This window comes from Cucurbita maxima, unplaced genomic scaffold, assembly GCF_002738345.1.
Source record: "Cucurbita maxima cultivar Rimu unplaced genomic scaffold, Cmax_1.0 Cma_Scf00023, whole genome shotgun sequence".
NCBI classification, from domain to species: Eukaryota; Viridiplantae; Streptophyta; class Magnoliopsida; order Cucurbitales; family Cucurbitaceae; genus Cucurbita; species Cucurbita maxima.
In genome coordinates this window covers 1,127,759-1,149,037 of record NW_019272039.1, presented here as the reverse complement: position 1 = coordinate 1,149,037, position 21,279 = coordinate 1,127,759, and the positions used below count along the sequence as shown (strand labels likewise).

The following is a 21,279-nucleotide window of genomic DNA, read 5'->3' as shown; positions in this document are numbered from 1 at the left end:
TCTACCATGACAACAGGGTAGTTTGTTTGATTCTGTTACAGACAGGGATTTTCCTTGAATTGGAAGATCAATTGAAAGAACAATATGATAAACTTACAAGGAAATATAATTTTGATAAATAAATAAATGAATTTTAGTTATGGCGATTACAAACTCGTGTGCAGTCAAAATTTGAATATTATTGTAGATTTTTCTTTGTATTTTAACCAAAAGGGAATAAGAAATGGAAGAATAGTTGAAATTTTGGATAAAATTTTCTAATGATTTCATGATCCGTTAAAAATCTGTAAACGATATATAAAATGGTCAAAATAGCTTCAAAGAGAGTCATTTCCGTGTGTGTGTTTTTTTTATAAGGACATCTCTGCGGTGTTGGAGAGCGAAAAAAAATGTCCTCCTTCGACGCGTACAGTATGGACGGCGAAGATGCCTATGGCGGATACGGATCCTACACCAATTTCTCCGGCGGCTTCCCTGGTGACGCTGATGTAAGCGTCGAGCACACTGCTGCGTCGCCGGACGTCTTCGGATTCGACGATCCGGGCACTAACTACTCTCAAGCTCCATTTGATCCGATTCATGTAGAGAACGGAAATGGAAACGGCTATGGCGTGGTTGAGGATGAAGTTGGCGATGGTGTTTTCGTGTCGGATGGTCCAATTCTTCCGCCTCCGACCGAGATGGGCGTGGAGGAAGGATATGCTCTACGTGAATGGCGTCGGTAAGGTCTTGACACACTCAATTTTTTTAGATTTCTTGGAGCCGAAGAGTTTTTTTTCTTTCCTTCTGTTGCTGGTGCTTTGAATCTAAGTGTCGATTTAGATCTGATTCTTCGGTGAACAACTTCAGATCTCTACTAATTTTGTCTCCTATTAGTGTTTTTTTACTTGATAATACTTTTTGATCTGGACTATTTCTTCATTCTACTTTCCTAGTTCTACATAGACTGATTTGATGTGGGAAATTATATTGATCGATTTTCATTAAAGGTGGTGAATTAAGGAACTTAGATCTAGGGACTTCTGTACCTCAACTAGTACAGTTAGATGAAGAAGCTATCGCTTTAGTGAGCCCTGATCGAGGTTTATACTAATAGATCAGCCAGGGACAAGCCAGTAAGTCAAATTGCTTCAGGGGGTCTATATGGTTGGTCTAAGTGGAAGTTCAAGCGGAATTTATGTAAATCTCTGGAAGTTTCAAGCGGAATTCCAGCGGAGCATTAGTTGATCAGTCAGGGATATGGCCATTTATGTCAAATTACTAACTATCAGTGGGTGTATATTGTTGTTAATCTATGTGGAATTTCTTCCACCGGAATATTAGTATATCAGTCAGGGGCATAGCCATTTACGTCACATTAGGAATTATCAGTAGGTTTATATTTGTTGTTGACCTATGTGGAAGTTCAAGCGGAATTTAGGCAAGTCTCTGGTAAGATAACTGTGGATGATTTGGTTTAGCCATGATCCATATTGTGGAATATTTAGGATTTGTTCCCTGTTTAGGATGAAAGAATTACAAAAACGTCCGAGTGATTCTTAAAATGAGAAACTGCATTAAGTGTATCTTCGATTGATTTCTTTGGAACTCTTGATATCTTTCTCTCTGTCGTTTAATTGCCTTAGTGGGTGTCACAGAATGTCCTTGTCGTTCCCTTTTGATCGCAGAAAGTGAAATTTGTATTTGATGGCCAATTTGAGTTTTGAAGATGGATTCCTAGTATACATCTTTTGCGTTTCCAATTTTTTGAACTTTAGAAATTATGGGTTTTGCTGGTGCAGCCAAAATGCTGTTCAGCTTGAAGAGAAGGAGAAAAGGGAAAAAGAATTGAGAATCAAAATCATTGAAGAAGCTGAGGAGTATAAAATAGGTTTCTATGAGAAAAGAAAGCTTAATGTTGAGAGTAACAAGGTTAACAACAGAGAAAGAGAGAAGGTACAGTTTAGTTTGTGCCATTTCTTGAGTCAATGTTCTCATTCTTCTCTAGCTCTGGTTTAAAAGTAAAAGATTTTTGTGTTTTTGGAGCAGTTATACTCTGCAAATCAGGAGAAGTTTCATAAAGAGGCTGATAAACAATACTGGAAAGCCATTGCAGAACTAATTCCCAATGAAGTTCCTAATATTGAAAAAAAGAGAGGCAAGAAGGATCAAGATAAGAAACCATCTATCTTAGTTGTTCAAGGTCCGAAACCGGGGAAGCCTACCGATCTTTCAAGAATGCGACAAATTCTCGTGAAATTGAAGCACACACCCCCTCCTCATATGAAACCACCTCCACCCCCACCTGCTAAGGATGCCAAAGATGCCAAGGATGCCAAGGATGGAAAAGATACCAAAAATGAAAAAGATGCAGCAACAAAAGCATCTGATCCTGCACCTGGAGCTGCCACAGCCAATGGCACCTCACACAAACCTCAAGAAGAAACTGCTGCTGCTGCTGCTGCTGCTGCTGCTGAAGAATAATTTGCCACAATAATGATATAGCCATAGCCAGTATCAACTTCATTCTGCTCATACTTCTTTACCTTTTCCCTCTGAGGTTCCTTTGTTTTCGTCCGTTTATCTTGCATTTGAATGTGTAATCAGCTGTGATCTTATACAACATTTATTCTTCTGTACCTTATGACGGTCTCTAGTGGCATTATCTTTTGGACTAGTCGAGGTTCTGATTTTGACATGGCCACCCCCTTCAAACATCTTCTTTGAAATTACGTCTTCACTTTACCCTATTCAATTTCTTCAGTTTAGTCGAGGTTCTGGTTTGCATCTGTGATCATGGGGTTTTTTTTTTCTTGTTCGAGAACTTAGGATTTTTCCTTCTGATTGTTGTGATTCCTGTTTGTGCTATACTTAATTTCGAGTCCTCATCCAGCTCATCAGTTTTGATCCTCTTTTATTTTTAGTTCATATAGTTATCCCATTGAAGACATTATTGTTTAATATTATAATCGTCATTAATTTGGATTAGAATATGTTATTAATTCAGGAATCTTCCCAGAGCTGTACATCTGTGTGCTATGATTTTCTATTATTATCCACAATTATAATAATGTAAAAACTTATATTAGTCAAATATTCTTATAATAACCAGAAAAACATTAAATAAATAACCCATTATGTAAAGTGATAAACTTTTCCTTTTTCATTAATTGAAACTTCCACATAGCTCTGAAGGCTGAATAAGTCTTCCGGAAGCAAAATATGTACACAGACCGAAACATAAACAAAGTACGAATTTTAAACCCAGAAATTAGTAAAAAGAAACACAATAAAACGAGTTGGAAATGTGAATTCAGGCATGTGAACCCCAGGTTGCCCAGTTGGCTTCACTTCCAACACGTGGCATGCTGTGAACCCTCGATTGGGCATCAACCTTAAAGTTGGCCCCACACATCACCCCCTCACTGTCAATTCTTGGCATTGCCTTCATCTTCTTCGTTGGATGCTCAAAACTCATTAGCCCTCTTTCACTGTGGAACATACATCCTGCCAATTTTTTGAAATACACGTCAGATTCCGACTCCTCAAGAAGGGGTTGAAAAATTATTAGGAATCCTAGCACTAATCCTTGAAAGGTTAACTAAACATTACCAGGTGGAAATGGGGCAAATGACTTGGCACAACTAGCTTTAATGACCTCCAAGTCATCAGAAATTACGAGAGAGCCATCAGCAGCAGTACCCCAATACAGATCAATCCCTTCATTTGCATCCTGTTCCGAACAAAATTTGACAAACCCATTTCATTTTCTGGCTAAACAAAAAGAACCCACAATTCAAATTCCCTAAACAGAGAACAAAAAAAGGCTCACCAGAGCTGCAAATACAGAGCCGGCCTTGCGGTCAAAAACCACAAAGGCGAACTTGCCTTCGAGTTCTTTAAGAACCTGATCGGCCGGGTAGGGGCCACGGTCTCGGAGGGTCCGATAAGCTTCAATCACAAACATGGCTTCGTTTGTAGCTTTTGATAGCCCGTACTGCTTGTTCAAGAGGCTCAAGTTGTTCAAGCTCCCCTTGAACATACAGTACATTTCATCCAACCCGCAAAATAACCTGCCATTTTGACATTCAATTACTCAGTTTAATGGTGAAAACAGAGAGTTCAGATCTCGTAATTTCACAGATCAAAAAATGGATTTAGAATCTTAGATCAGTATTCATTACGATTGATGGTTAGTAGATCGAGAAGCAGATGGATCGAACGCGAGGAACGCTGCATTTTCAAAAGACATGGAGAGAGCTCCACAAGACCGAGACGGAGAAGTGATGAAATGGTTAAGAATTTCCCGAGGAAGCTTAGGCTTCGTCGTCGGAAGGCGATGGGACGCCGGACTGTGGAGCTCCGGCGGTGGCTGAACCGACTGGGCGTCAAAAATGGCCAACATCTTTAGCGCAGATCTTCGCTTTACTGAGAACGAACAAACTTGTTGAAATGGGATTTGTGGAGAACTGATGGAGTAGAAGTATTTATGGAGGGTGTTTGGTGTTAAGAATAATAATGCCGACGTGGCGTCGTTATCCAAACTAGGATTAATCTGGGTTTTATCCACGCGGATTGCCCAGTACCGTAATCAGGTCACAACGACTTCCAACTCTTTTTCGATTTAAAATTATTATCCAGTTTTAAGAAAGTAAACTTTTTGTATTTAAATTAATTTTAAAATATTTTTTAATATACATAAGTCATTATCAGTTGTTTATAATATTGCTTAAAAATATGAAATTTTAGAAAATTATTAAAGATTTATAAAAATATGTAATTGATACTTTGGTTGAATTTATGATTAAACTGTTAATTTAAAGAGTATATAAAAATTAAGAGTATTTTGTAAGCAAATGATTTATTTCCCAAAAAAGTAAAAGTGAAATATGAATATGATTGTGGATGACGTGGAAAAGTGTCAGAATTATCCACAGCCATAAATTAAGAACATGGAGAGAGGTTTTGGTTTGCGTGGAGAATTTAGCTTGATGTGGATCCTACTCAGCTTTTACTTTGGTGGGACCCAATACTGCTCTCACATTAATTTAATAAATTTCATTAAAATTTCATAATTAAAGTTTTTCCTTTAAATTTAGCTTAGAGTTTTGTTTAGAATGACATTATTATTGTATAAATATATACATATATATTTATAGTTAAATTAATAAAAATACGTACTAAAATATACGCCCCTAAACTAAATAAAAACAAAAATAGTTTTAAAGAAGACGTGTTATCCTTAATTTTGGATGAAAATCGTTGGTATTTTTCTTTTTCATAAATACAGTCGAAACTTTTAATAGTGTTAAAAAAATATTCTTGATTTTTTAAAAGAAATCGAAAATACATTTTATGTTTAAAAAAAATACACATGAAATTTTAAATATAACATTAAAATCCTTTAAGAGTACATGGGTATATTATGAGTATATTTTGAAATTTGGTACTAATTGTTAAAATATTTTTTTAATCCTTTGTAAAAGGTTTAAAGGTGTTTTTGAAGTTTCATATAATAAAGTATTAATATTTTCCATTAAAAAGTTTAAAGGGCCGGCCCAATTAGGTAATTGTGCAGATTCTATACAAACAATCCAATCCGATCATGTTGGGCCGTTTTTATTGCACATTCTATACAAACGGGCCGGCCCAATTAGGCGTAAATTTTGAATACTTGAAACTCCATGTTAAGTTAAAATAAGAGTAAAATGGAGAAGTCATAGAAATTAATTGGGTTGGTGGAGCGCAAGAACAGGGTGGTTGACTGTACCGACAAAGTCATAGGAAACTGTTATGGCGTTTGGTAAGATGAATGGAGGGAGGGGCTGAACGTGGATACCCTCAAACCCAACACCACGTCCTTAAGCTTTCATGTCCCTCATCATTTTTATTTTTTATTTTTTTTTATTTCTCAATTTTATTCACTACGTTTTTTATACAAATTTGTCTAAAATAATTGCATCTTATATTTTATTATATTTTTATTCATTTGGATTCCAAGAACAAAACACTAGCATTGTCCTAGGCATCGTACATCGACAAAATATTGATTTGATATAAGATGCATGACTCCATGAAAGAATTATTACCTTTCAGGCATGGAGTTCATTTGTCGAAGGAACAAAATCCTAAGACACCTCAAGAAATTGAGAATATGAGACACATTCCCTATGCATCAACGGTCGGTAGTCTGATGTACCCAACCCAACATATGCTATGTTGTGGGAATTATCAGCAGATATCAGTCCAATCGGGGACGTGCTCATTGGACTGCCGTTAAGAATATCCTTAAGTATCTTAGAAGAACGAGGGACTATATGCTAATATACGGTACTAAGGATCTGATCCTTACAGGGTACACTGACTCAGATTTTCAAACCGATGTAGATTCGAGAAAATCGACATCAGGATCTGTCTTCACTCTAAACGAATGAGCAATAATATGGAGAAGCATAAAGCAAGGTTGCATTGTCGATTCCACCATAGAGGCTGAGTATGCACAAGCAGTAAAAAGAATTTGTATGACTTAGGAAGTTCTTAACTGATTTGGAAGTCGTTCCAAATATGCATCTTCTCGTCACTCTTTATTGTGATAACAGTGGAGCAGTTGCAAATTCAAAAGAATCAATAAGCCATAAGCGAGGAAAACATATTGAGCGCAAATATCATCTCATAAGGGAGATTGTGCAACGAGGAGACGTGATCGTCACACAGATAGCTTCAGAGCACAACATTGCTGATCCATTTACAAAGTCCCTCACAGCTAAAGTGTTTGAAGGGCACCTAGTGAGTCTAGGACTGCGAGTTATGTAATCTAGAGCAAGTGGGAGAAAAGGCATGAGTATGTGATTCCCTAGTTTATTGTATTTATGTTTTTCTCTCTACTCAATTATAAAACCCCACTAGAGTTTTAGTCCAAGTGGGAGTTTGTTGGGTTTTATGTCCCAAAACTAATAGTTTGTAAATAAAAACATATTCTATTTTCAATAAAGTTATTATTGTTGTTTATTCAGTAAAGATTGTTATTAAATAAAGTGAACTTTACGATTATTAATCTAACTCCAATAAACTAAGAACACTCTGGCTATAGTATGATTACTTGAACTATATGTAGAGACATAAGAGTTGATAAAGTTCAAGTATATAGTCAAAATGATATGTAGTATAAAGATAAGGCTGAGTACCTTATTCTAGGGATACTATGGATGCGACCCACTTTTGTATATGATATAAACAATGTGATCACTAAAATTGTACATGTGGAGACATGTGAGTGGAGGCGTCCTATGCAATGAGTATTACATGAGATCGGACCATGAAGAAAATCACTCTCACTTTATAATGTCGTTTACTGTTGAGATTGATTTTTTTTTTATTCGATGACCTAGGTAACTCGATCTAAATCTTGAGCTAACCATGAACTTTTGTTTATTCAGAATTATTCTTAGAATTGCATGAGTGAGAGTGACTTAGGTTTGCAGACTCAATAGAATAATGAGTCCACAACTCAAATTGATCCAACCCAAATTATAAAAATTAGACTATAAGGTCTGAATTTAGTATACTTAAAGCTAATTTGACCCAACTCGAACGGAAACTATATGTACTTATTGTCTGTTGTCATGCCCATCCACAAAATCGCAAAGACTTATCATCTGTCATGTATTCAGTTTTTAAGACAGGTATAAACTTACTTACAATTGTCTAATAGCCGTTCAACGTCCAGTTTATAGATATTCGTCATCCAATCGGAAATATTTGTCGTGAGTTGGCAGTAAACAGCTATTGTCGTCGTTTAAAAGCTTTGTAAAAATTTAAAAAACAAAGTTAAACTTAGACTTAATCTGAGACTCAACTGAAGTTAATGTGGAACAAACAATAAATTTAGGTTTTTGTGCGTTAAGGTACCAATACCATAATTATTTGAAAAGATGGCTCACCCAGACCTGGTCAATGAGCCTTATTATTATTTCCCTTCGTACACTGCTTTCATTTGGTCGTTGAATATTTTTTTTTTTAAATATTAAAAATATGTATACTCATATTGTATCAATTTTAATTATAAGTTATGAAGTAATTTAGTGGTTACCAAATTGTAAGAGGCAATATATGTCTATTAACGTTAAATTAAAATTCATTTTAGCAAAAAATAATATTTCTAAAAAGAAAAAAATTATTTAAGATTAATATCCAATTTTAGCCTCAAATTTTATTTTTTATTTTTTTTTTAAATAAAATTTTGATTTTTTAAAATGAAAAGGCGCACGTCCTCTTCCAATAAATAATGGAATTAAGTTGTAAACAAAATCACGGGCTCAATATCTCCCTCCTTTTTTCTCTCTCTCTAGAAGCGTCTTCTTCAACCGCTGCTTCTGCTCCACTCTCTCTGTTCATTTCTCCTCTTTGTGCATGGCAGTGCGTTTGTTGGCTCATGAGGTCTCTGATATATGCCTTGGAAAGCCTGCATTAAGGTCCATCTCCGTCTCGGCTACACTCGCCGACGCCCTCTCTGCACTCAAGAGGCTTGGTGAAAACTACATCAGCGTCTGGAACTGCGCCTGCCATTCCTCCAAATCCGGCTCCGGCGACGATTGTCGATGTGTCGGCAAGATTTCCGTGGTCGATGTTGTCTCTTTCCTCTGTAGAGAAGAGAATCTCTGGCAACCTGCCGTCGCGCTTCATTCCTCTATTTCGGTTATCATTCCTGAGGTTCCTGTTATCGTTAGGCATTTGCAGCCTCATGCTAGGTGCGTAATTTTGTTTTCTTTGACCTTATTGGTTCAAATACATGATTCTTCGGTTTTGAATTTTCCTTTTATATCTGGACTTTGTGATTTTTTAGTCAGATTCTAATTTGACTTTCTCCTGGAAATTTTATGGCGTTCTTGGTTTCTCCAGAGTTGGAACTGAATATTGCTGTACTCTCTCTGCTCTCAAAAACGTGCAATTTTCATTTACTCTCTTTCAATGCTGGGCTGTTTTTAATAGCATCTCAAGAATTCACATCTGATCTTGAAAATCAATCTCAGAACGATAAAGTGAAGCTTTGTTGTGTTTCCCTCGTTTGTAACTACAAAACCGCATTCATCCGTGTATTGAAATTTGTATCTGAATATACTGTTTCCTGTATTTGTATTTTTATCCAATTTTATCTTTAGCTAGAATTTTCATTTCTTCCGTCGTTTCTCGTTGGCTTGGTTTCTGCATGTCTCGTAACTCTAATTGTCGGGCTTTCCTTTCGGTTTTCTCGATCTGTGTTGGAAAATTTAGCGATCTTTTTTGTTTTGTTGCGTTCTACACATCTTTGTAGTTCATAATCTTATGCATCTCCTTTTGAACTTGCCTTTATTTCAATCTTCAATAGAGAATTGAAATTGTCTACTTTGATCAAACCTTAATCGATCCATAAAGGTGATAAAAGAATTCGAGCTAAGGGCTGATTATTATGAATTTTATATCATAGATCTTTTCATTTTCCAATTCTCCCAGGTAACCAAGATAAATATTGCTTTTACTGTATAAATTGATAACATTCTCCGATAATTTTCAGCTTGGTGGAAGCTATAGATCTCCTCCTCGAAGGTGCACAAAATCTCGTAGTCCCAATTCAAACTAGAACCTTCGCGAAGTCCAGAAAGAAGGTGCTTAAGGAAGTTGCTCCCTTCGACTGTACGCTTCACAATAACCTTGAATACTGTTGGCTCACCCAAGAGGACATAATCCGTTACCTCCTAAACTCTATTGGGCTTTTCAGCCCCACCTCCATCACCCCCATTAATTCCCTCAACGCCATCGACACAGCCAACATCCTCGCTATACACTACGACGATCCTGCTCTCTCTGCCCTGCCCCTCCTTTCACAAGCCATCATCCACCAATCCGCCATTGCAATAGTCGACTCTGATGGGAAGTTGATTGGAGAAATCTCACCCCCGACATTGAATTCTTGCAATGAAACCGTAACTGCTGCAATCGCAACACTCTCAGCAGGTGAGCTAATGGCGTATGTGGACTGTGGTGACCCGCCGGAGGATTTGGTGCAGCTGGTCAAAGACAGGCTGGAGGAAAGAAACTTAGGGGCATTGTTGGAGTGGGTGGAAGAAGACTCGGCAATGTCATCATGTTCTTCATTTTACTCAACTTCATCAGATGACGATTCTGGTTCTAGCTTGGGACGGAGTGGAAAGTTTGGAAGGCCTTCAGCCAGGCAAGTGAGGAGCTCAGAGGCTGCTGTGTGCAATCCCCGGAGTTCATTGGTGGCAGTGATGATTCAAGCGCTTGCACATCGTGTGCCGTATTTGTGGGTGGTCGAAGACGATGGAAGATTGGTTGGCATAATCACGTTTGTGTCGATGTTGAAGGTTTTCCGCGAGCGTTTGGAATCAATGTGTTAAAAAGGCCTCAGCAAGAGCTTGCATTATCTTAAGCCTAAACTATAATTACTGCGTCTACGTGTGGGGTGTGTTTTGAACTCAGTTATCTTATCTTGCTCACTTTATTTTGAAGTATAATGTTAATTCGTAACAAGCACAGACCGACTCTCTCTTCATGTCTTTCCCAAGTCCAGTGCAAGTCTTGTAGCTTCTCTACTGGATAAACTTCGTTGTCTACTGCAACTTAAATTTGGGCTAATTGATTGGGTATCGTTTGAAACATTGAAATGGATTGATTTGGTTTGCAGATTGTATTAGATTTTAGAGTAAGACCACGGGGTAAGAGAAGAAGCAAGGCCGAGCGAAGCCTAACATTCAAGCAGTGGCTTCGGTTATTGTGGGCCTGTTTGGATTACCTTTAGTTTAATTATTTTTTTGATTTGATCCACATTTAAAATTCTTATAATAACCAATAAGTTCAAATTTGCATTTAAAACAATAGATTGACCAACTACCATGGAATCAACCGAGAGGTAGTTGTTGGTAGATCGTGATTGTTGATGTTGGTCATTAGAGATGGTCATTGATAGTGTAGTTGGCATCATGTGGTTGTAGTCATCAGAGGTAGCTAATGGTCGTTATTAACGACTAGTAGTCGTTGCCAAGGGTGGAGGAGCTTGTTGCTAGTAGTCGTTGCCAAAGGTGGAGGAGCTTGTTGCTAATAGTAGGTGGTGGTCACTTGAGATAGGTGGTATATAATGTTGTCTTTAATAGAGGACAATAAATATGTAAGAATAGATCCCAATAAATATGTAAGAATATGAAAATTCGCAAATTATAAAAATAACTTATTTTTAAATTTTTATTTTAAAGGGAAGTATTAAAAATTAAACCCTTAATTTTTTTATTATTTATTATTGTGACTTTCTTTTGCGTGGTTAGTATTAGATGAATAAGACTCTTCACAATGGTATAATATCATCCACTTTGAGCACAAGCTCTCATAACTTAGGCTTTACTTTGGGCTTCCCAAAAAACTTCGTACCAATAGAGAAAATATTTTTTGATTATAAACACATGATCATTCCCTAAATTAGTCGATATGAGACTTTCATCATCCAACAGTTAAACAGGTTTAGAAGCATAAAAGAACCGTCATGTCCGCAACTGAAAACTTGCACAAAATTACTACTGTTGTCCAAACTGAAACTTAGATACTTAGGACAGGACATTCAGGCCTCCTCTTACTCTAACGTTGTCGAAGTTCATGTTCAATGAATCTAATATAGTAAGCACGATCCTACACAATGATATGATACTGTCCACCGAGATCATTGCTGCAATGTGATATCCCATCTGAACGGAGGTGCAACCATTTCATAAGATCATTGGCACTATAATCTGGGGCGGAGCAAAGTCTGGACATTTTGGGCTTTGGCGGTGAAACAGAGAAGAGTGAAAGGGAGTTTTGGGAGCTGGGAATTGAAGACAGAATTAAATAAAAAACTTCGCCGGAAAATAATAATACAGCCAAAATTATAATTTAGGATCTTAAAAGAAACAAAATAGACCACACAACCACTCCACCAAACATAAAGTTCAAACATTTTTTTTAAGAAAATGATTTCTGATGTGTCATGTCACATCACGTAAATTCATCTCTTTAAAAAAGAGGGGAAGGGATGGGTATTATATAAATATTTAAATATACACTCAAAATAGCTTTTTTCTTTAGAATTAAAAATTAACCATTGACCTTTCGGTTCTTTATTTTTTTAATAAAATATTTCATTTTCAAAATATAATTGCTTTTATTTTTTAGATTTTTGAAAAAGAAAAGTATTTTTAATTAATGAAAAAATGAGAATGAGAACAAAGGGGTAGAATGGTAATTATAGAGGGGGGCAAAGGGCCGGCAGAAATGGATAAGGCCGTTTCCAATAAAACGCTGCGTTTTGCTGATCTTTTCCTTTTTCTTTTTCCTTTTTAAATAAATTTATTGCGATTGTCTATTTAATTAATATTTCAAATATTTTATTTCTTCCGAGGCTCGCGACGAGCCGTATATCTGCCACGTGGCCCCCCACTATCTGCTTCGCCTTCAAGAGGCACTGCACCGAAGCAACACGAAGGTCTAAAACACACTCTCCTAGAGAAAAAAGGAGTGAAGACGGGACTCGCACGCTGCCTACCCACTCCCAGAGAGAGAAATTGAGAGTTTTTTTTTTTTTTTTTTTAATTTTATTTTAATTTCTTCGTGAACGGATTAGGGTTTATTCTATTGCTTTTTGGAGGGGAAATTTGAAGGAATTGGTTGCGTTTTGCTTGATTTTGGATATGTATGTATCTTCCATGAGAAAGTCGTTCAAGGACTCCCTCAAAGTGCTTGAAGCTGATATTCAGCATGCTAATACTCTGTAAGTGAGCTTTGATTTTTCCTTTTTGGGTTTCTCTGTTCTTACAATTTCGTATTTGACTGTCTATTGTAGTTTTTTGCCTGATCACTTTTGGGGTTTTGGCTTCGCCCCCTCAATTTTGCTTGAAATGTAATTTCTGGATTTTGATTTTTAGTACTGTGGATCTTGAAGTTGCTGTTTTTGAGTAATTATATTTGTCAACGATGGTTTATATCTTGGTAAAGACAAGTTTCGTTTCTCTCTGTTTTATGGCTCAGTTTCTTGAAGGGTAAATAGTTTGCTCATTTGTCGTTAGATGATTTGTCAATGGTTCCCCACATTGAGTTTTTTGTCATCATTTTCATGAATTGTTCTTTGGTTTATTGGTGATGTGTTTTAGGACCTTCTCTATGCTCTCTGCATCTCACTGTGGTCTTGTTGTACAGATTATGAATAATGATCGACATATTCTTGAACTCGGGAAGCCGATTCTTTGTGTATCTGTCACCTACAAGTTGAATGTATCATTGTTTTGGTTCTCTTTGTGGAATGCCTGTTTTTGCAGTATCAATATCGTGCCGTCTCATTCTATTTTTACAAGTTTGCTATTTTCTTCTACCGATTTTTCTGCTTTTTCATTCTTTTTCGTGCTTTTGTTTTTAAATCTTGCCTTCATTGCCCAAAACCCTTCGCTCTGTTTTGTATAATTTAAGGGATGCCACCTAGTTGTAGTGATCCCTTATGTATAACAAAACTTGAATTGTATAGTAGTTTCTTTGAGAGACTAGTTTGTAACCCATTTAATATCGTTTCTATCTCTCGAGATTCAAGTGCTTTTCTGTAACATTTTTTCACTTATTCCAGAAGCTGCATTTACATTTTGCCGTGTGATAACTCCTCCTTCCTATTTCCTAATAATGAATGAAAAAGACATACTTCCCTTAAAATTAAATAAAAAATTACTTAGAAACAACAATTTCTTAGTTTTTTTTGTTCTTTTTTAATTTGAAGTTGTGAGAAGTATGATCTTGTCTAGGAAAGATGAAAATATCCAATATGTCATAGTTTTTAAATTATGAATCATGCTCTGTCCCAGGCTATGAAAATTGACAGATGAATTAAAAGCTGAAATGTTTGAATGCTTGTGATTTCTTGCAATGCTTGGAGATTCTCAAGATTGCTGGTTTTGTCAGATATCTCAACTTAATGTTTAATTATTCCTGAGTTGCAGGGCATCAGAGTTTCCCGGGGAATATGATGGCCCCTGTCTTCAGATGAGAATATCATATAGTCCTGCTGCTCACTTGTTCCTCTTCCTAGTGCAATGGACAGACTGCCATCTTGCAGGAGCCCTTGGACTGCTGAGAATTTTAATTTACAAGGTTAAGTTTGTTGCCTCATAGCATTATATTTTGTAATCATCCCTAAAATCCATTTTAACGTGTTAACATTGCTTAATTCTCCACGTATCTTGTGCTGCAGGTCTATGTGGATGGTACGACCACCATGTCCACTAACGAGAGAAAAGCAAGCATCAGGGAATTCTATGGTAGTGTCTGAGTTTCGCATTTTCCATCAGATGATTGTTTGATATATATGTATATTGTGACTGCTGACTTCTGTAACTGTCCTATGATCAGCTGTTATTTACCCCTCTCTATTGCAACTTCAGAGAGGTGTTACTGATACCGAAGATAAAAAGCAGAAGGCTGTCTGCATGGAAAGGTATCGAAGAAGAGATGACGACGAACTTATATGGTCTTCAGATATTGACATTGAACGAGAAGAAGAATGCGGAATATGCATGGAGACTACTAGCAAGGTTGTATTGCCCAACTGCAACCATGCCTTGTGCTTGAAATGTTACCGTGAATGGTACTCTCATCTCTTTTGTTCTTCATTTTCAGTTTTCTCTTTAACTTATTTCACTAAGAGGGATTAATTATGGGTTCTTAAGGCTATCTACAGATTCTCGGAACAAAATTTTCCTGTACACATTAAGCCTTCTGTTCATCTTTAGTTAATTGGATAGATGCCTCATGATACTTCATCTTAAGCGCTTTAAGATCAAGACAATTAATTGTTTGATACCCTCATCCGATTTGGCATATCTCCGATTTGATTGTCTTGCATGTGGAGTATCATTTGGCATATCTCTTCCAATTAATGCATCTTCTGATGAATTATAGACTCAGCAGTCAGCTCTTTCTGGACTACCTCTTGAATTGAATCTATTTTCTACTTTCTACCTTATATCAACTTCTAATAGTTTTATTGTTCTATTGAATGTACTTCAGGCAAACACGTTCCCAGTCGTGCCCATTCTGTCGTGACAGTCTTAAGAGAGTAAATTCTGGCGATCTCTGGGTATTTACTGATAACAGGGACATTGTGGACATGGCGACAGTGACTCGAGAGAATCTGCAAAGGCTTTTCAAGTACATAGACAAACTGCCTTTGATTGTTCCAGACTCCCTCTTCGACACCTACGATACTCATCTAAGATAAGTGATTGGTACATACGTAATCTAATGTCACTCTTTTAGGTAGTTTTTCTCCAAATGAATAGTCCTTTTGGCATGAGAGGTCATGACAAAAGCACTAAAATGCATTCGGCTAAAAAATAGTAAAAGCTAGAGAAGACTAGCCAACTGTTTCTTCCCACCTCCATTTCTGAAGGGGAAAAAACCAGTCTTGAGTTATTGTAGGACTGGTGTGTTGGGTGGCGAAGTTGATATAGTTTGATTTGAAGTCTTCCATAAAATTTGTATTTAGCACATTTGTATATGTTTGTACATTCTTGATGTTATCTATCAAAGCAGCTTTGAATGCTTTATTTTTCTTTGCAAGTTGGGGAAAAGATCTCTCGAGATTTCTAATGATTTCCTTACCAAATCATTAATAGCAGAAAACAAGTCATGTGATGATAGCAGGAAATTGATGGGTTATGAGTGTGATGATGATGGTGATGAACATTCAACCACTTTTCTCTAACATCATCACAGTAAATGGGTTTTTTCTATTTGAATTTTATATGATAATCACATTCCCCTTTGAAACTTTGCCTTCTCAAATTCTGCCTATAACAGTTGGCTTGGGATATTTGTCAATCTTCCCATTGCTATGTCCATGTCAAAAATATCGTCTCGAACAGTCGCTTCCGAAGAGTTGATAGTATTGATATAAGTCATTTGGGTCATTTTCAAACTCTTCCTCTATGCTCTTCGGCCTCTGTTCCTCAAACCAAAGCCTCCAGACTTCTGGGAGTCAGTAACCTTCACCCATCCCGACAGCACTTGATATGGATAGATAGATGGTTTGCCATGGGGGGCTGGAAGTCTTTTGCTGATTTGATCCTTTCCACATTTGTTGGAGGAAGGTATGCATCTAATGGCTGGTCACTTCATTTCAGAACATTATATCTTCAACATCTACCAGCAGACGTATTCGTACTATGGTCTGGTCAATCGTCTTACATGGAGCACCATGACTCCCTTCACGCAAAGATATAAAATTTTATTTTTACTAAAATAATACTTCAGTATCCAACTTTCCCAAATAGTACAGTAAAATCTTAATTATCTTTTCTTTTTTTTAACAAAAAAAAAAGAGTACCGAGTATAGGATTCTCAAAATCAAAATTGTAACTTAACCAACCCTATCTGGACATACCCAACTATAAGGACAATCCAATCAACCACGTCTTTTAACAGCAATTTCATTGAACAGCAGATATGCACTTTCTGCCAAAGAAGAACCAACAGCATGTTGAACGTTCATATGCGCCATAGTTAGTCAGTTCCGCCCAAGTGAAAACCACCATGGGGGAACTGTAAATTGGTTCGGCAAGCTACCACTCCACAGTCTATGAAAGGACCATCAGAACTGTAAATTGCGTGAAGACTGTGGGGTTGGCTATGAAAGGACCAGTTGAGTAAGCAAAGAAGCGATTATTCTGATGGGTAACAATGAGAGATTGTAATCGAAAAATATTTAAATTTTGATTAAAAAGAAATAAAAAATATCTCTAGTTGAATATTCAATATTTAACTGTTATGGGAAGGGGCCGCGCGAACGCAGGCCCCCACTACCACAAATTATGACGTAGGCTCTGCCACTTTAGACAGACCTTAGGCGGGCACCCCACCTAAGTGCAATGGAGGTCACCAACCTAGGCTATGGACCTCGATGATCACCCAAAAGCCCCGTCCAGGTAAGTATGTTTGAAAGATGCTCGTTGATTTTCTTTTATAGCTGGTGGATTCTTCTCTTCTTTTCAGTTGTGTCGATGTGGGACAAACTCAAAGTGCATGATAAAGCCAATTCCGTTTCCTTCTCTTTTCCTCTTTTTCAAATTCATCTAGTTTTTAAGACTAATTTATGCCCCTTTACATTTTCAGACATCAGGTTGCTGTGGTGTAGTGGTTATCACGTTAGTCTTACACACTAAAGGTCCCCAGTTCGATCCTGGGCAGCAACAATACATATATTGATCTTTTTTTTTTACCTTTTCCTTTTCTTTTTCAGGAAATTTCAGGGAAATGCCTTGAGATTGGATTTTAAAATGAAGCGGGCTGCTAGGCTATATTGGGCTCCATCGACAACTTGGGCCATCACAAAAGCCCAAAAGGTCCGCGGTAGCTTTTGGAGGTTGTGAAGTGGTGTATCTTATTTTTGTTCCGGCCGCACAGCACTCAAGTACTAGTATTTGTAGAAGTAGAACTGGGTGGAATCCATTGAAGTTCGGTGGATTGTAAGACATGGCAAAGGGGACGGTCACTGGCTTGGGTTTCAGAACTCGAAAGGCAGGATGGTTAACGGGCACACCCTCCAGCTGTTAAACGCTATCAGCTTCCGATAAAATTTGCAGAGTAGCGGACCGCATAAGGATAGGCCAGCCCACTGCATGGCAAGCCAAGGATTCAGAGATTTTGAAGATTTTTAACTATTGCTATGGCTGAGGGACATGATTTTGTACTGAAATAGGTTGTGGCTAGAGGTTTGACATGTTTGAAGGCTTACTCCATGGGCTTCCCCCCTCGGGAATCATGCAATCTTATGACTGCGTTTTCTTCATATAATTCCAAAGAACGATGGAATTTTATTTAATGTAATTTTATTCCCTCGTCATTGGCATAATATTCTTTCTTCCTACAAACCTGAATATACTTTTACGAGCTCAGTGTAAATGCAAAGAAGTAACTCAAGCTGCTGTAAGAATCCCTATAATGTAATATCATTTCACAAAATCGCTGACTTTTGAAGCCAGAGCAATGGACAGTACAACATAGAAATCAGCAACTCAGCATACGGGACACATCTATGTCAGGAACCCAAGTTCTTTCACACAAGGAAGGATTGCACGATCCAGCGAGTGTCGTAATATATAACCCAACAGAATAATGAAGCTCGTGCGTTGGAGAAGATAGCAGCAGTAGACGTAAGCCTGCATTCGAATTGAGATTGCTGGTTAGATCAATTTCAGAGAACGTTAAGAGGTTACAAGAAAACTAGAACCTAGCTGACTGACTATAATTTTCTTGAGGCATGCTTCCTCATTAATCTGCATTTTGTGTTGCTATGCAGAAGTGCTTGGTAAATCTTCATTTTTGGCAACAGGTTCAGTGATTGGAGGTCGTGGCGCTGGTTTCGAAACAATAGGCACGGGTTTCACAGGCCTGTTTGCTTGAATTTTGTCAGCTGTCCCAGAATCGACATCAAACTGATCATGAAAGGAAATGGCATCAAGTCAACTAAAACTACATCATGAACATTAGAAATTGTTGAGAGTTCTTCATCCCTACGACAATTTGATACATGATACCAAAGGATTCTTGAACTGAAATTTTAAAAAAAAAAAATCCAACTTGGGCTTCACACAACTACTTTTGGCTGGATGCGTGTAAAAGTTATCAGAAGCTTAATACTAATAAGAGCAGACAAACCTTAAAGCCGCAACCAGATGCGCATGCATGAAAACATTCCTGTGAGCAGCAAAGAGTCAGATCGAAGAGAAAGTAAAACGAACACATTGGCTAAAACAAATATGAATTAACTTAATATCTTCCAAGTTCACAAATGTCGGAGAAGGGTGGGAGACGGGTAGTTAAACATTGCACGTGATTAGTCTAAACTTGATAGACGTCGAAATCATCAGAGTCTATGAAATTCTGGAAAATAACACCATGTTGATTAAGTACCTCTGAGTAACTGGCAGACCCAGGAGATCGGTCAATGTAAGCACTCCATTGGTGGTCCTTAAATACAGGATCCTTATAGCATATCTCAGTGCATTCCTCCAAGCCTTAAGATTCAACAACATCAACAACTAATATTAAAAGTTACAATTTATATATCAAGGTCATGATTAAACTCCACGACCAGATATAAGTCTTGCAAAGACCAACAAAACAGAAAAACCAGACAAAAACCAGCATGCTATTAGCTTGAGGGTTTGGAGAGACATTCGACACTTCTGTCCATTGTTTCAATGCATTGGAAAATCAAAATGGAAGCAGAAAAAATACTGTCTGGACAAATAACTTTCTGTCTATACATACGTGTTGCTGAAATTAACTAAAGAAAGCTGTAGGCAGATTCAACATTGCTAAACACAGTGCCTAGAATTCACATCTAAGGAAGCTAACCAACAGAGCATTCGGATATAATGACAAGTCACTAGTAGAAACTAGAACATGACCATGAAAATCTCAGATTGTATGTTCTAACTTGCAAGTAAAAAACTGTAACAGCCCAAGCCCACCGCTAGCAGGTATTGTCCGTTTTAGCCTATTACGCATCGCCGTCAGCCTCACAGTTAAAACGTGTCTGCTATGGAGAGGTTTTCATACCCTTATAAGGAATATTTCGTTCCCCTCTCCAACCAATATGAGATCTCAAAATCCAACCCTCTTGGGGCCCAGCGTCCTCGCTGGCACAACACCCAGTATTTGGCTTTGATACCATTGGTTGGCTCAAGCCCACCGCTAGCACAGGTTGTCCGTTTTGGCCCGTAACGTATCGCCATCCGCTTCACGGTTTTAAGACACATATACTAGAGAGAGGTTTCCACGCCCTTAGAAGAAATGCTTCATTCCCCTCTCCAACCGATGTGGGATCTCACAAAAACCATGAAAATCACATCTAAAAGATACTTATAGTGAACTGAAGACATGAAAGAAGAGAAAGGAGAAAGAAGGAAAGAATATCACTTACATTCTTCCCAAGCATCTCCATCAGCATCACACCCCTTTTTGCAAAATACCCGCCCTACATTCAAACCATTGAGAATATGCACAACGAGTATTATCAGACTACCCAAATTCAGACATAAACAAAACTAATGTTATAATCTCCCTGTCAGCTATTATAACGACGTCATCTTAGTATCAGATTCCAAAGGATCCCACAAGAAACTAACCATCTTCGTTCGTAAGTAAACACTACTCGCTGCCAAAGTCAAATAGATTAGCATCCTGACCGGACGCCCAAAATCCATATCATAAATACAATTCATACAATCTCAAATTTCCGATACGAAACATGGGATTAAAGTATATCCTTCGGCAATCGTTTACTTGAACAAATGGGGGCATTTCCCGTCAACAGTTTCATCAAAGTACTATTTCCAGGAAAAATCATGTCTAATAAAACAACTAATGAACCAATCAGACGCAGGGAATTCAACGATTCACCGTAATGTTTTGCAATCGACGAGTAATAGAACACGGATGTACATCGACGTGAGTTTCCAGCTAAACATTAAGAAGGTTTCACAGCTAACAAAGCAAATCGAAACCATTTTAGTACATGGCTAACAAAATTAAAACAAGAAACCGAACATTTGCCAAAAATATATTAGCAATTGTAGGAAGGGCGAAGAGAGAAGATGCTGTAGAAATGGTAGATGAAGAAGGTCGTACAAGGAATCTTGGTGAGGGCTGCGTATTTCTGCGTGCATTGGTTTCCACAAGGAGACGACCATTGTTGCGGTATCATCGTATAACACACAGCTTCCTCAAAAGTTCAAATCTCCCCCCTCCCTGCCGATTGTTTTCCTCTTCCCTGTTCGTGAGGTTAAGGAGGGGGCAAAAATAGATGAAGCTGCAGCTGAGGAGCATGGTGGAATGGTGGACCAGATCTTTTGATCGCTTGATAATGGTTGAATTGTCTCAAGATCTCGCGTTGTCCGAAATTTATTTTTCACTATTTTGATCTTATATTTTTCCTTACATTCATCTTACACGACAATTTAAACCTAAATGTCTTACAATACAACAAAAATTAATATTAAATGTTGTACTAAAAGTTCAGGTTGTTGGATGATGAAAGTCCCACATCGGTTAATTTAGGGAATGGTCATGGGTTTATAATGTAAGAATACACTCTCCAATGATATGAGGCCTTTTGGGAAGCCCAAAGCAAAACCATGAGAGCTTATGCTCAAAGTGGACAATATCATACCATTGTCCAGAGTTGTGTTCGTCTAACACAGGTCAATGCTAAAGAAAACAAGCAAAATTTTGAATAAA

General features: G+C 37.5%; 5 protein-coding genes and 2 non-coding genes across 9 annotated transcripts; 4 read left to right on the top strand and 3 right to left on the bottom strand.

The window, feature by feature from the left end:
- Positions 1-306: 306 nt before the first annotated feature.
- On the top strand, positions 307-2,734 carry LOC111496871 (clathrin light chain 1-like). The gene is made up of 3 exons (XM_023147410.1): positions 307-721; positions 1,782-1,935; positions 2,029-2,734. The coding sequence occupies exons 1-3, from the start codon at positions 390-392 to the stop codon at positions 2,461-2,463; spliced, it is 921 nt and encodes a 306-aa protein (XP_023003178.1). The 5' UTR covers positions 307-389; the 3' UTR covers positions 2,464-2,734.
- Positions 2,735-3,119: 385 nt separating this feature from the next.
- On the bottom strand, positions 3,120-4,475 carry LOC111496872 (stem-specific protein TSJT1-like). Its single transcript, XM_023147411.1, has 4 exons — positions 4,164-4,475; positions 3,812-4,052; positions 3,592-3,712; positions 3,120-3,486 (listed from the first exon to the last, which is right to left on the bottom strand). The coding sequence occupies exons 1-4, from the start codon at positions 4,382-4,384 to the stop codon at positions 3,293-3,295; spliced, it is 777 nt and encodes a 258-aa protein (XP_023003179.1). The 5' UTR covers positions 4,385-4,475; the 3' UTR covers positions 3,120-3,292.
- A 3,819-nt stretch (positions 4,476-8,294) lies between these two features.
- On the top strand, positions 8,295-10,632 carry LOC111496870 (CBS domain-containing protein CBSX5-like). The gene is made up of 2 exons (XM_023147409.1): positions 8,295-8,726; positions 9,530-10,632. The coding sequence occupies exons 1-2, from the start codon at positions 8,389-8,391 to the stop codon at positions 10,371-10,373; spliced, it is 1,182 nt and encodes a 393-aa protein (XP_023003177.1). The 5' UTR covers positions 8,295-8,388; the 3' UTR covers positions 10,374-10,632.
- Positions 10,633-12,434: 1,802 nt separating this feature from the next.
- On the top strand, positions 12,435-15,590 carry LOC111496873 (uncharacterized ATP-dependent helicase C144.05-like). Of its 2 annotated transcripts, none has more exons than XM_023147413.1 (5): positions 12,435-12,570; positions 13,980-14,130; positions 14,231-14,297; positions 14,389-14,623; positions 15,046-15,590. In XM_023147413.1, exons 2-5 carry the CDS (start codon positions 14,023-14,025, stop codon positions 15,254-15,256), a joined length of 621 nt encoding a protein of 206 aa, XP_023003181.1. In that variant the 5' UTR covers positions 12,435-12,570; positions 13,980-14,022; the 3' UTR covers positions 15,257-15,590. The 2 variants fall into 2 exon arrangements, with proteins under 2 accessions (XP_023003181.1, XP_023003180.1); XM_023147412.1 differs by lacking the exon at positions 12,435-12,570 and adding an exon at positions 12,581-12,769.
- Positions 15,591-16,807: 1,217 nt separating this feature from the next.
- Positions 16,808-16,969, bottom strand: LOC111497522. Its single transcript, XR_002720625.1, has one exon. It is a non-coding gene; the product is annotated as a U1 spliceosomal RNA (small nuclear RNA).
- Positions 16,970-17,155: 186 nt separating this feature from the next.
- Positions 17,156-17,228, top strand: TRNAV-UAC. The gene has a single exon. It is a non-coding gene; the product is annotated as a tRNA-Val (tRNA).
- A 705-nt stretch (positions 17,229-17,933) lies between these two features.
- LOC111496877 lies at positions 17,934-20,910 on the bottom strand. Of its 2 annotated transcripts, none has more exons than XR_002720529.1 (6): positions 20,671-20,910; positions 19,964-20,017; positions 18,949-19,052; positions 18,694-18,732; positions 18,275-18,470; positions 17,934-18,194 (listed from the first exon to the last, which is right to left on the bottom strand). XR_002720529.1 is itself a non-coding variant. In XM_023147420.1 (6 exons), exons 1-5 carry the CDS (start codon positions 20,744-20,746, stop codon positions 18,327-18,329), a joined length of 417 nt encoding a protein of 138 aa, XP_023003188.1. In that variant the 5' UTR covers positions 20,747-20,910; the 3' UTR covers positions 17,934-18,194; positions 18,279-18,326. The 2 variants fall into 2 exon arrangements, 1 of the variants encoding a protein (XP_023003188.1); XM_023147420.1 differs by having other exon boundaries at positions 18,279-18,470.
- Between the last annotated feature and the right edge of the window lie 369 nt (positions 20,911-21,279).

Coding starts and splice junctions, on each gene's coding strand:
- LOC111496877 (XM_023147420.1), bottom strand. CDS start 20,746: ATGATACCGCAACAATGGTCGTCTCCTTGTGGAAACCAATGCACGCAG. Junction 20,018..20,670: donor AGCCCTCACCAAGATTCCTT/GTACGACCTTCT, acceptor GTTTGAATGTAG/GGCGGGTATTTTGCAAAAAG. Junction 19,053..19,963: donor TGGAGATGCTTGGGAAGAAT/GTAAGTGATATT, acceptor TTGAATCTTAAG/GCTTGGAGGAATGCACTGAG.
- LOC111496872 (XM_023147411.1), bottom strand. CDS start 4,384: ATGTTGGCCATTTTTGACGCCCAGTCGGTTCAGCCACCGCCGGAGCTC. Junction 4,053..4,163: donor CGATCTACTAACCATCAATC/GTAATGAATACT, acceptor TCAAAATGGCAG/GTTATTTTGCGGGTTGGATG. Junction 3,487..3,591: donor ATTTGCCCCATTTCCACCTG/GTAATGTTTAGT, acceptor AAAAATTGGCAG/GATGTATGTTCCACAGTGAA.
- LOC111496870 (XM_023147409.1), top strand. CDS start 8,389: ATGGCAGTGCGTTTGTTGGCTCATGAGGTCTCTGATATATGCCTTGGA. Junction 8,727..9,529: donor CATTTGCAGCCTCATGCTAG/GTGCGTAATTTT, acceptor GATAATTTTCAG/CTTGGTGGAAGCTATAGATC.
- LOC111496873 (XM_023147412.1), top strand. CDS start 12,690: ATGTATGTATCTTCCATGAGAAAGTCGTTCAAGGACTCCCTCAAAGTG. Junction 12,770..13,979: donor ATTCAGCATGCTAATACTCT/GTAAGTGAGCTT, acceptor CCTGAGTTGCAG/GGCATCAGAGTTTCCCGGGG. Junction 14,298..14,388: donor AAGCATCAGGGAATTCTATG/GTAGTGTCTGAG, acceptor TCCTATGATCAG/CTGTTATTTACCCCTCTCTA.
- LOC111496871 (XM_023147410.1), top strand. CDS start 390: ATGTCCTCCTTCGACGCGTACAGTATGGACGGCGAAGATGCCTATGGC. Junction 722..1,781: donor GCTCTACGTGAATGGCGTCG/GTAAGGTCTTGA, acceptor TTGCTGGTGCAG/CCAAAATGCTGTTCAGCTTG. Junction 1,936..2,028: donor ACAACAGAGAAAGAGAGAAG/GTACAGTTTAGT, acceptor TTTTTGGAGCAG/TTATACTCTGCAAATCAGGA.